We start from the raw sequence: 13490 nt of genomic DNA on the forward strand, positions 1-13490 counted from the left end.
ACGACCCTGCAGATGTCCTTGGCAAGGGTCTTGCCGTGGTAGCGCGGTCGTCCCAGGCAAGGATCTTGCTGGGGGTCTCGTGGATTTCCTTGGAAAGGATCTTGCCAAGGATCGTCGTCTTCTCGTCCTCATCTGATCTTGTGTATTTATGATCTCCACAAAGATCTGCATGCCACCATGGAGGTGCCTCCCGAGCCTTGGTTCCGATGTGGGTGATGGCATTGGAACCCCTTGGCTCAAGGGCGGCGCGCTCTGCTGGCATTGGGCAAGTTCCCTGGCAAGGGTCTTGCCAGGGGAGTCCACTTTGCTCCCTTGCTCTTTGTGTCTCTGGTCTTGTCGTTGCTTCGGTTGTATTGTGCTCCGGCTTCCCTCCTCTGCCCTACTCAATGCGGCCGCAGGCGCGGCTCTGACTGCCCGTGCACAAGTAAAGTGGTACAAAGGATAGTCCCTACTTTTGTACATCGACATATACAGACTTTTGGAGAAGCCTGTATTTACAAGAAAGTGAGTGGGAGCTCCATAGCATTTCTGATATTATATGTAGATGACATGTTGTTGATCAGAAATGATACTGAATTTCTGAATAGCATAAAAGGATACTTGAATAAGAATTTTTCAATGAAATACCTCGGTGGAGCTGCTTATATATTGGGCATCAAGATCTATAGAGATAGATCAAGACGCTTGATTGGACTTTCACAAAGCACATACCTTGATAAAGTTTTGAAGAAGTTCAAATGGATCAGGCAAAGAAAGGGTTCTTGCCTGTATTACAAGGTGTGAAGTTGAGTCAGACTCAAAGCCCGACCACTACAGAAGATAGAGAGAAAATGAAAGGTGTTCCCTATGCTTCAGCCATAGGCTCTATCATGTATGCAATGTTGTGTACCAGACCTGATGTGTGCCTTGCCATAAGTTTAGCAGGGAGGTACCAAAGTAATCCAGGAGTGGATCATTGGATAGCGGTCAAGAACATCCTGAAATACCTGAAAAGGACTGAGGATATGTTTCTCGTATATGGAGGTGACAAAGATCTTGTCGTAAACGGTTACGTCGATGCAAGCTTTGACACTGATCCGGATAACTCTAAGTCACAAACCAGATACGTGTTTTTATTAAATGTTGGAGCTGTCAGTTGGTGCAGTTCCAAGAAGAGCGTCGTGGCGGGATCTACGTGTGAAGCGGAATACATAGCTGCTTCAGAATCAGCAAATGAAGGAGTCTGGATGAAGGAGTTCATATCCGATCTAGGTGTCATACCTAGTGCATCGGGTCCAATGAAAATCTTTTGTGACAATACTGGTGCAATTGCCTTGGCAAAGGAACCCAGATTTCACAAGAGAACCAAGCACATCAAAAGACGCTTCAATTCCATCCGCGATCAAGTCAAGGAGGGAGACATAGATATTTGCAAGATACATACAGATCTGAATGTTGCACACCCGTTGACTAAGCCTCTCTCACGAGCAAAACATGATCAGCACCAAGACGCCATGGGTGTTAGAACCATTACAATGTAATCTAGATTATTGACTCTAGTGCAAATGGGAGACTGAAGGAAATATGCCCTAGAGGCAATAATAAAGTTGTTATTTATATTTCCTTATATCATGATAAATGTTTATTATTCATGCTACAATTGTATTAATCGGAAACTTAGTACATGTGTGAATACATAGACAAACAGAATGTCACTAGTTTGCCTCTACTTGACTAGCTCGTTGAATCAATGATGGTTATGTTTCCTAACCATAAACATGAGTTATCATTTGATTAACGGGATCACATCATTAGAGAATGATGTGATTGACTTGACCGATCCGTTAGCTTCGCACGATGATCGTTTAGTTTGTTGTTATTGCTTTCTCCATAACTATACATGTTCTTATAACTATGAGATCATGCAACTCCCGAATACCGAAGGAAAACTTTGTGTGCTACCAAACGTCACAACGTAACTGGGTGATTATAAAGGTGCTCTACAGGTGTCTCCGATGGTATTTGTTGAGTTGGCATGGATCAAGATTAGGATTTGTCACTCCGATTGTCGGAGAGGTATCTCTGGGCCCTCTCGGTAATGTACATCACAATAAGCCTTGCAAGCAATGTTGATAATGAGTTAGTTACGGGATGTAGCATTACGGAACGAGTAAAGAGACTTGCCGGTAATGAGATTGAACTAGGTATTGAGATACCGACAATCGAATCTCGGGCAAGAAACATACCGATGACAAAGGGAACAACGTATACCGTTATGCACTTTGACCGATAAAGATCTTCGTAGAATATGTAGGAGCCAATATGAGCATCCAGGTTCCGCTATTGGTTATTTACCGGAGACATGTCTCGATCATGTCTAAATAGTTCTCGAACCCGTAGGGTCCGCACGCTTAAAGTTCGGTGACGATCGGTATTACGAGTTTATGTGTTTTGATGTACCGAAGGTAGTTCAGAGTCCTGGATTTGATCACAGACATGACGAGGAGTCTCCAAATGGTCGAGACATAAAGATCAATATATTGGAAGCCTATGTTTGGACATCGGAATGGTTCCGGATGAGTTCGGGGATTTTTCGGAGTACCGCGGGGTTACCGGAACCCCCCGAGGAGTATATGGGCCTTTTTGGGCCTTAGTGGAAAAGAGGAAAGGGAAGGAAAAGGTGGGAAGCGCGCCCCCTAGCCCAATCTGAATTGGGAGGGGGCCCCCTTTCCTTTCTCCTCTCCTCCCCTTCCTTCTCTCCTACTCCTACTACATGGAAGGGGGGAATCCTACTCCCGGTGGGAGTAGGAGTCCCCTAGGGCACGCCATAGAGAGGGTCGGCCCCTCCCCTCCTCCACTCCTTTATATACAGGGGAGGGGGCACCCCATAGACACACAAGTTGATCATTGATCTTTTAGCCGTGTGCGATGCCCCCTCCACCATAATCCACCTCGGTAATATCGTAGCGGTGCTTAGGCGAAGCCCTGTTCCAGTAGCAACATCATCACCGTCATCACGTCGTCGTGCTGACGAAACTCTCCCTCGAAGCTCTACTGGATCGTGAGTTCGCGGGGCGTCATCGAGCTGAACGTGTGCAGATCGCGGAGGTGTCGTATCTTCGGTACTAGATCGGTCGATCCTGAAGACGTACGACTACATCAACCACGTTGTCATAACGCTTCCGCTTATGGTCTACGAGGGTACGTAGACAATACTCTCCCCTCTCGTTGCTATGCATCACCATGATCTTGCGTGTGCATAGGAATTTTTTTGAAATTGCTGCGTTCCCCAACATAAAGTTAGTGCAAAACACTAGATCAACGACACTTATTTTGGAAAGGAGGGAGTAACTTTCGCCAAATGCTAGTAGCTTTACACCAAATGCTAGTAGCCTTCCATCAAATGCCTAACCATCTTTTGTCCTGTCACATCCGACCTTTAGAATGATATTTCAATTAGTCAAAGATTTGTATCTGGATCTACGTTCAAAGCTTCTACCATAGACCTAATTCAAGAAGGCTTGATAGTCCTAAAAAAGGTAAGGGTGGAGTTAAATAGAAACATATATGGTCTTCTGCCATTTCGGATAGAGAGAAACATGGATACGTGTTGGCCTTGGTGATACGTCTCCAACGTATCTATAATTTTTGGTTGTATCATGCTATTATATTATCGATCTTGGATGCTTTATATGCATTTTTATGCTATTTTATATCATTTTTTGGGACTAACCTATTAACGCAATGCCCAGTGCTAGTTCCTGTTTTTGCTTGTTTTTGGCTTTTCACAAAATCAATACCAAACAAAGTCCAAACACGATGAAACTTTATGGTGATTCTTTATGGACCAGAAGAGGCCCTAGAAGGTTCGGGAGGGGACCAGACGACCTACGGGAGAGCCACGAGCTCACAAGGAGCCCCCTGAGCTCGTGACTCCCACTTAACTCCGTTTGACCTAATTCCACCTCTATAAATTTCCAAATATTCCCAAACCAACAGAGAGCCACCCGAAACACGTTTTCCGTTGCTGCAAGCTTTTGTTCTTCTACGATCCCATCTGGAGGCCTTTTTTGGTACTCTGCCGGAGGGGGGAATCGATCGTGGAGGGCCTCTACATCAACTTTCTGCCCTTTGGATGTTGCGTGAGTAGTTTACCACAGATCTACAAGTCCATAGCTAGTAGCTAGATGGATTCTTCTCTCTCTTTAATATTCAATACAATGTTCTCCTCGATCTTCTTGGAGTTCTATCTGATGTAATCTTCTTTTATGGTGTGTTTGTTGAGATCCTATGAATTGTGGGTTTATGATCAAATTATTCATTGAAAGTAATTGAGTCCTTTCTGAACTTTTTTATGCATGATTGTTATAGCTTTGTATTTCTCTCCGATCTATCCGTTTGGTTACTCAACTCGATGAGACCGACCTATGTAAAAGATTCGAACATTGGGCATTTCGGTGGGAATGAACAAAAAAATTCGGATGGGCCGATATGCGATGACCTAAGCAAGACCACATCTCGATAGTTCTAATCGATTCAACTCGATAATTCCGAAATGAACTAATTGGGTTACAGAAACTTGGTCAGTGCAAATTGGTGGGACCGATCATCATCTCGGTTCAACCGAAATTCTAGGGTTTGGCTTTGGAACTGTCCAGGATCAACTCGGTGAGTCCGGATGTATGGAATTTGGTGGTACCAAGTTGGCTTTTAGGGTTTGGACAGATATCACTTGGAGAAAGTGGTTAAGGGTTTTTGGAGCAATATCTTCAAGCACTTTAAGTAATTGAGTCATGATCAAAACCTCATCCCCTTCTAATAGTATTGGCTTTACTATGGACTCAATGTGATCTTGGATCTCTTAACCAAAAATGTAGAGTCTTGAAGCTTGTATCAATCCATGTCCTCAGCATTTTGAGGGGTCCACATTCTCATGTCCTTGACATGCCAACATTGAACCTTCACGAAACCTATCATGAATAGGCATTAGTTTAATGACATGTATGTTGTTATAAATTAACAAACCATCCGGGGATTAGTTGCACTTCCACACGTCCTTAGGCAGGTACACTCAATCGCCCCGTCGTCCATGGCGGTCACCACGCCCGATAGGTGTTCGGTCAAATGTCATTGAGCTTATTTTCGAACGCCATATTGTTTTCTTAGAGTTTGAAGGATGGCGGTACTTGACCATGGAGGATTAGTTGTTGTGCGATGCGTGGTTGAACGTATCCACGGGTTTCGTAGGTAGGAGCAGAGTGGGGGCCTTCTACAGCAAGTGCATGAATCGTTTCACGTGCGAAAGCACATTGCACCCTATGACATGCACATCATCCATGATCACAATTGAGGTCGTTATCGTATCGATGGTACGCCATCCAGACCTCCGTCACCAAGTTTCATGGCGCGGTTGATATGTTGGAGGCGAGGTGGCCATTGTGTGTGGCAGAGGAGGAACTCTAAGTTTTGCTTGTTGCTCAACTTGTTGATTGATTGATTCATTCATTCAACGTTGCTTTACACTGTGTAGCCCGCACGCGTTGCCGTGTTATACCACAGGATGGAGGGACGACCATTTATGCACATGTCTTGTTGGATGAAGCCGAAGGGAAAGTATGTTTGGGATGACGGGATCCGTTAATCTCGTTGAATTTGAACTATTGTTGTACTAGACTTATTTGCATGCTATGTGTGGATGATTTGTGTTATTTTTTATTCAAACTTTGATGAAATCTGTCGTATTTGCATGAATTTCATCTGGTTAGTTAAAACCCGGCTTGAAATATATGCGGATAGCGTTGGATGGTCGTTTCCCGCATCCGTGTCAGCAGACTAGTCCTCTTGTCCGTGGATGGAAGCCGGAGCAGATTTACGGGTCAAAGTTGAAGATGCCTTAAGAACAAGATCGTACTCCCTCCATTCCACAATTAGTGCTTCCTCTATCCACGTGCTTCAACTTTGACCATAAATTTAACTACCAAGACCAATTGCGGCGGGAGCAAAAATTATATCAGTGAATTCGTATTCGAAAGAAGTTTTTAATTATATAATTTTTTCTTCCGCCGCAGTTGGTCTCGTTGGTTAAATTTATGGTCAAAGTTGGACCTCGGGAAGCGTGGGCGCATTATATTTTGGAATGGAGGGAGTATGTAAAAGAGAGACGGTGACAAAGACCATAGTTGTGCTTGATTGACATATTAAGCTTCGCCAAAGTTTTACCACGGCACAATTTAGGCAGGTTCAACTTAGTTAGTCCCCTACACCACACTTGTTGACAAGATTCTTTTTTTCTATGCAAACTAGACTCCACGTGTCATTGACTTAGAAAAGCATGGCAAGATTGCCTCAAGTGTAGCAAAGCGTGACACCAATTTTAGTTGTCTAAGAGCATCTACAGCCAGACTTTTCAAATCCGTCTCATACATCCGGGCGGGCTGCCAGATCACTGATCGATCATGTTTTTTCGACCCAGACAGATACCTCAAATGGACGGGCTGACCGGCACCCCCCATATTCAGCCCAAATATGGGGCGGATATGGGGCGCTCGGGCACGCCCGCCACGTCGGACTGATGAAGGGGTCCTAGCCGGAAACGCCCTCAAACCCGGCGGTCCGAAACTCGTCTCCTCCGTCGACCGGTGGCACCACGTGGCGCAGCTCCGGCGGGCCGCGTAGTGCATTACCTAGCTATTTAAGCTGACCGACGGCACCGAAACCCTACCATCCATCCACATTTTTCTTCTTCTGTCCGCCGCCGCCGCCACTTTCCACTCCACCCGCCTGCCTAGTAGCCATGCCCCCACGCCGTCGGTGAGGAGCGAGGCTTTTCTGACGCCGGAGCGCCGGCTCGAGCTCCTTGAGCAGATCCGGGCTATGCGCGAAGCCCGGATCACCGCGGGGCTACCCCTGGATGTAGTGGATCCAGAGGAGGAGGTGGAGGAGGAGGAGGACTTTGAGGATGGGGATGAGTCGGAGGAGGGGAATGTGGGGGACGCTGGCGACGAGGATCTTCAGGTGGAGCAGCAGGCCATCCACAATTCCCTCCGGTCAGAGTCGGCTGTGGAGGCAAGACGCCGTCATCGGCTGGAGATGGAGGGGCGCAAGAGGCCGCGGAGGAGGCGGAGCCCTCCTACCCGCCCGTCCAGCCGGCACCCGGCACCGTCGTCGTGGACATCTCCAACTACGTAGACGTAGTACGTAGAATTCCTTTTGTATGTTTTGTATGGATCTAGGGATGAAATATGAGGGAGGCGGATGCAAAGTGACATATGAGAGAGATGGATGCAAAGCTTTATATTGATCTAGGGATGGAATATGAAGGAGGCGGATGCAAAGTGGCATATGAGAGAGATGGATGCAAAGTGGCTAATTTGAAGCGCACGATGCAAAGTGGCTAATTTGAAGCGCACCCGCAGTCAGCGTGTGCGCGGACGTTTGAGAGTCCGGATTTGCAAAGTTCGGTTGTAGATGCTCTAACCTTACCTTAGGCATGTGCGGCAAACTATGGCAATCTTTATATGAACCAAACATGCCTGATAACTTTGCATTCCAGCAAAGATTGGCACTGGACGCATACTTTAGTAGCACACAGACCGGGGATAAAGATAAAAATGAGAGAAAAGCAAGGTGACGTGAAACGTGCGACGTTGAGTGCTAACTAGAAAAATCAAAGTTGATATGCAGATATTTAAGCGAAGAGGAGAGTCTAGTCACGCACGATCCAGTTGCAGATTTCTTTGATTCAGTGCGTCGTGAGTCAAAGTAAACCGCTGCACGTGCCCTCCCAGTCCTTCGATCCCCAGCTTTGTCCTCAGCTAATTATGCCATTGATTCGGTCGGTCGTGAGTATCAACTCGCTGAAATAAAAAATGAAAAACCCCGGAGATTTGACCGGTAGACGATTGAACAGCCGGTAGAACACGGCAAAAATAGACGACCCAGATGTATAGAAGCTGCTTACACACTCTGAACAATGCTAGTACTTCCGGCCAACTCCTTGGCCTGTCAATTGGGGATGGAAAACACACACTGGCAAGACAACCGTTTGTCATGAAGCTCCAATCAAAACGAACAATATGGTAGCCCTTTACCTAGTTCAGTGATAAGGTCTAACGCAGCACAGACATCTATATTCACAGAAGGAAATGTTCTTGAGCGGCTACAAACAAACGAGAATCGTTCGGGGCTAGAAACAAATGAAATCATTAGTCCCTTGAGCAGGAGGTCTGGCGCAGTGCCTTGTGAAACATACTTACAGCAAACCGGATACAGCCGAACAACTAGATCAGTTATTCTGAGTGTTTCTAAACAGATATTACTTGACGAGGAGGTGGCGGTCTATGATCTCAGACACCGTCTCCAGGAACAGGTTCTCGCTCGTCCCCGGGAGAACGGCGTCCTCCGCTTCCTGGATGATGTCCTCGATCACAGACTCTCTATTCACGGTTTCCCTGCACAGTATACGTCCTATGTCATAGGGTGTGAGGCCTCGTGCCGCGCCCTTCTTCAGGAGCATGGTGCTGATGCGCAGGACGCGGGCGCAGCTCGAAGACAGCTCCCACCCGTGGAACCTGAGAAGCTTGATGTCCTCCTCCGCGTTGAGAGATTCAATGTATGCAATGGTTTCATCACTGAACCGCTCACGGGCTTGAGGCCAGTAAAGCCACTCAAAGGTACAATCCTCAAACTGCGTAGCAACAAGGCAACAAAATTAACATTTGCATGACTCGAGAGCAATGTATGATATGATGCGAAGGGCCAAAAAGTAATGCAAGAGAGAAATAATCACCTTCTCTGGCAGGCAGTAACCATGATCAATTGGAATCAGCTTGCAGGTGGCACCTTCTTCCTTGGACACTAGAATGTTCCCTGCATGACGATCAGCATTCGCTAACCTAATATCTAACACTGCTATTTTGTGTACCTCCTTCACTGGAAAAGCACGCGGACCCATATCCTCGCAACTTCCATCGTTCTCCATAAACATCTGCAGAGATCCAAACTTGAAGCTCTTTCCCCTATGTAAGCTTCGGACTAATGCTGTGGGAGGCACACCAGAAAACCCAACACCATGGCCCGATTCAAGATCACCAACTGGATGGTCGAGAATATAAGCCGCAACTTCCCTTAGTGCACCTTCCCCTACACGTGTTCCCCTCTTCATGCCTTCCCCGTCAGTCGACATTGGATGACCTCTTGGGTTGTTTTCAGCCATAGGTTCCTCATCGATGGGCTTAAACACTGCAACATTCTTCTGGCCTGATGAGTCTTGCATGAAGTAAACACCCCCTGAACCTTCTGCTGACATAACTGGTGTATATCCATTCTCAAGACCAGCTATAGCTGAGTCTATCATTTTCATCACTTCAGGTGACAGCTTCACCTTCCGGTTAACCACAATTGGTTCGATGATAGGAGCAGGCTTGCCACCAGCTGGTGCTGCAGGGGTCACTACAACAGATTCATTCTGAAGGTTCTCTTTCTTCTGAGGGTTGTCAACTGTGACCACAGTATCCTTATCAACTTGCTGTGTTCGTACCTTTGCTGGTTTGCGGATGAACAAATGAATCACAGCATCATCCTTGTTGCTAATATCAGCAATCAACTGGTGGTCCTCAAGCACCTCACCTTCGTACTCGAGCTTGTCATCATCCTCCAGGCTATCAAGGTCCTCATCGCCCTCCACTGCAAGCTTACTCTTGAGGTACTTGACATTGCGGGTCTGGTCCACCTGAAACTGAAATTTCTTCCCGCTGGCGGTCTCAATGTTGATTACCCGGAGGTCAGCCAAACGGATAACAAGGTGCAGAACATTCCCATCGGCAAGCCCATAATCCTTGACAGGGCAGTTGTTGCGTGCCAGCTCATGCCCATCAAGCACAAGCCGCTGCTTTGTCACCACAAAGCCCTTGAACCTCTGGATGCGCAGCTTGACCGAGGCAATGGAATCAGTGCCCAGCACACTCATCGGCATTGGTGGCGCACCAGGCACAGCGAGGAAGATGAGAATGGAATCCTGCAGCTGTGACCCGGAGAAGCAGTGTGCTGAACGACTTCCATCAAACCTGATGGGCAAGAAGGCGAGGTCATCGGTCATCGGAGCAAGCGCTATGACACCAGCTGACGACATCTTCGCGAGGGGGGTTACAGGAGGCCGAAAGCTTCCTCAACTACAGCCAATATTTACAATGGACCGGAGTTAGAAGCTCTACACTAGGAATTAGTAGAAGCCATGGAGAAGTCAAGCCAAGGGTTCCGTTCCTTCCTTCTATGATGGATGGAGGAAACCCTCTGCGAAAGCCCGACACCAGAAACGGCACAACCGATGATGCTACAGGCACATTTTGGATTGGTCGCCCATTAAATCTGCACAGAAGTTAGATCGCCCTCCGTCAGTGGCCGGCAGAGCTTCAGCAAAAATCGTCAAAAGCACAGAAATCAGGAGGGCACATACCAGATTTAATGTTAGGGGCAAAGTGGCTCAAAATCCTGCCTTTGCCCCGCCGGAGAACCCAACCGCGCGGCGCAATCTGCAAAACAGAGACCATCTGGAGCGATGAGCCACAAAATCACCCAGCCGCGCAGGCACGGAATAGTACGAACTCGCGTCATCATACCTGAGAAATCCCTCACCGGAGGCAGATCGACCGATTTTATTTATCCGAGGGCGAGAGAACCAACGAAGGACCGAGGACCCTTGGCCACCGCCCGCCCACCGACGCCGGCGCCACGAACCCGCGCGGCTCCTTCCCAAGCAGCAAACCTGCTACATCATCGCGCCATGGTTAGCTTACCCCGCACCAATCGAAACAAGCAGGACGAAACCGACCTTTAAAAACACCAAGGAGGGGGAATCCGGGCAGCCGCCGAGTCGGGGCGCGCGCGGAGTCGGGATCGGAGTGGATTGGAACTCACCGCCCGGACCAGAGGGGGAACCCCCCGAGATTAGTAGCCCGGCGGCCCTCCTCCTTCCTTGCTCCGCGGTTCACGCAGGGGCGGAGAGAGAGTCGGGGAGGGGAAGTTTCTGGTCTTGGTCTGGATGGGTTTGGTTTGGTTTGGCGAGGAAGGAACAGGGATGGGTGGGGAGGGGAGGTGGGCAATGGAGAGGAGAATTGGGGGGAGAGGGAGCGGACGGTGTGGGGCTGCTGATTTATTCCGGGCGTGGGGCCCGCCGTCACTCGCGGCGTGACGTGTCTGGCCCGCGCACCTTCGTAGAAAAGGTCGTGCGCTCGGTTGGTCTGTTGAATGGCGGTTTTGCCCCTGCGACGGTGAAAGCTCGCGCGGCAAGTAACCTCGCTGTCAAAAAAGGATAGTTACAGCTGGGGTTGGGCACGGTAATTGATCCGTTCTTTGCTAATGCTCGGTTGTTAGGTTCTTGGTTTGGAACGTTAGGCTCCACGTGAATTCTGTAGCGAACTTGATAGTAGATTTTTGTACTGCTCTTGTAGTTACTTTTCTCTTTTTGATTTTGAGGAAAGATGGAGAGTACAGGTGGAAGACATTTGAATTTTGTTAGAACAGCTTACACCAAAAGATAGTTCTCGTATATTAAAACTATATTCGCGAGTAAAGTTGCTTTCTCTATATATCTAAATATAAGACGTTCTCATAATTGTGTAGCTTCCGATGGATTGGTCGAAACGGGGAAAACATAAGAAAGTGTACTAGAGAATTTGTTCCAGGGAATCAAGTTATATTGCTCAGGGTTAGCAAAAATAGTTCATAATTGTGCTGCCATTATTTGCTCAAGATTCTCTTGATGCTATTAAAAATCGCCTAAAATCTAGTCAAAATACTTGTTGAAATAAAGAGCTAGAGAATACTAGGAAAGGAGCATCCCCACCAAACGATCGATAGCAGAAACTAATCCTATGCTCTCACACTGAAACTCAGCAAGCGTGGGCACCAAACCGTACCTGCGTGCGTGGCATAAACTTCATTTCGTTTGATCCCTTTGGTCAAAGAAAACAGTGGGTAGTAGTACCCACGATCGTGCAAACAGAACATCCATAAAAAAACTGAGCCATGTAATAAGTATTCTCCAAAAATTGCATCGCTCAATTCAGACTATTTTGCGTCTATATATCCAATATTCTGTTGATAAAAAACCAATTTAACCAGTATTCTGTTGATAAAAAACAATTCAGCCTACATTTACAAGAAAAACAACCCTTGAAAAGGGGAACGTATGACTCATTTTCCCGGAACGGGTCGGCGAGTGGAGCTGGCAATGGCATGCGGCCGCACCAGTCAAACGACAAGGATCGGCCTCAAGCCAGCCGTGCATACGCTATACGAAACAAAGCGATGCGTTGGAAAGATCAGGCGAAAGGGATCAGGTCGAATACGTCGGCCGTGACGCGTACAGCACACCCGCCTACGGCGCCGTCCGTCGCCGTTGAGACGATGACACGACGCAACCCGCATGCGGACGGACGGTGGAGTGGGGGGACGAAACCACGGCCGGAAGCATCCACTGTTTCTGTCTCCCTTTTCTCTCTCCTCGTGTACGTGGACATCTCCCCTACTAGCCCTGGCCGCAATGAGGAAAAATCGGGGAGGACCTTTCGCTACCGGTCCAGCTGCGGCCATATGAGAAGCGAGACGAAAACAAGGCAATTAGGAGGGACGCTTTACAAGGACGGGATGATAGTCCATGTTTTCATTTTGCAAGTATTTTAGAGCATCTGCAGCTGGACGCACTAAACCGGCCTTCGCCATGGCCTGCCCGATCACTAACCGGTCACGAAAATGTGACTCAAACGGGCGCCTTAAACGGCCCTTAAATGTCCGGACTGGTCGGCGTCCTTTATATCTAACCCAAATATGGGGCGGATAAAGGAGCGTCCGGACGCGTCCGCCACATAGGACTGATGATGGGCTCCCACACGGCATCGTTCGGAAACCCAGCGGTCCGACGGACGTCTCCTCCGTCGCCGCGGTGTGAACGACGTGTGGCGCCGCTCCGGCTCGCCTGAGGCCAAATTAGCTATTTAAGTCGGGCGACGTCCCCCAACCGTAGCCCATCCACCTCCTTCCTCTCTACGCCGCAACCCGATCCCATCCGCCTCCTCTCCCCCGCTCTTCCCACGCTTTTCCGGCATCGCCATGGTTCGGCAGAAGATCACCACATACGCTATGCTAACGCTGGAGCGCCGGTACCAGATCGCGGAGCAGATCCGGGCAAGGCGCGCTGCCGCATCGTTGCCGGGCTGACTCCAAACTCGCCGGAGCCGGAGAAGGAGGAGTAGCAACCCGAAGGAGGAGGAGGGAGAGCAGCCGCCGGAGCTGATGGAGGTGGCGGATCCAGAGGAGGACGTGGCAGAGTAGCCTGCTCCGGGCTTCAACATAGAGGACGCGGAAGCGGAGTTCACCGTCGCCAGAGCCGCTGAGATGGTGGAGCAGCAGGCCATCCTGGAGTCCATCCAGGATGAGCCCTATGTGGAGGCCAACCGGCAGTTCCTCCAGCAGGAGCGGGCGGGACCGACGCGCTCTTCGTCGAACTCAACGCG

General features: G+C 48.6%; 1 protein-coding gene across 3 annotated transcripts; it reads right to left on the reverse strand.

Moving 5' to 3' along the window:
- Positions 1-8081: 8081 nt before the first annotated feature.
- LOC123147731 (phosphatidylinositol 4-kinase gamma 4) lies at positions 8082-11118 on the reverse strand. Of its 3 annotated transcripts, none has more exons than XM_044567031.1 (5): positions 10894-11118; positions 10596-10741; positions 10433-10508; positions 8768-10344; positions 8082-8665 (listed from the first exon to the last, which is right to left on the reverse strand). In XM_044567031.1, exons 4-5 carry the CDS (start codon positions 10106-10108, stop codon positions 8294-8296), a joined length of 1713 nt encoding a protein of 570 aa, XP_044422966.1. In that variant the 5' UTR covers positions 10109-10344; positions 10433-10508; positions 10596-10741; positions 10894-11118; the 3' UTR covers positions 8082-8293. The 3 variants fall into 3 exon arrangements, with proteins under 3 accessions (XP_044422966.1, XP_044422967.1, XP_044422968.1); XM_044567032.1 differs by having other exon boundaries at positions 10596-10744; positions 10894-11103; XM_044567033.1 differs by having other exon boundaries at positions 10808-11099.
- Positions 11119-13490: the final 2372 nt, after the last annotated feature.

This window comes from Triticum aestivum, chromosome 7A, assembly GCF_018294505.1.
Source record: "Triticum aestivum cultivar Chinese Spring chromosome 7A, IWGSC CS RefSeq v2.1, whole genome shotgun sequence".
NCBI classification, from domain to species: Eukaryota; Viridiplantae; Streptophyta; class Magnoliopsida; order Poales; family Poaceae; genus Triticum; species Triticum aestivum.

Bases quoted from the DNA above. Each gene is read 5' to 3' on its own strand.
- LOC123147731 (XM_044567031.1), bottom strand. From the start codon at position 10,108: ATGTCGTCAGCTGGTGTCATAGCGCTTGCTCCGATGACCGATGACCTC. The intron at 8,666-8,767 runs GTGATTATTTCT...GTTGCTACGCAG, and splicing joins GTTACTGCCTGCCAGAGAAG to TTTGAGGATTGTACCTTTGA.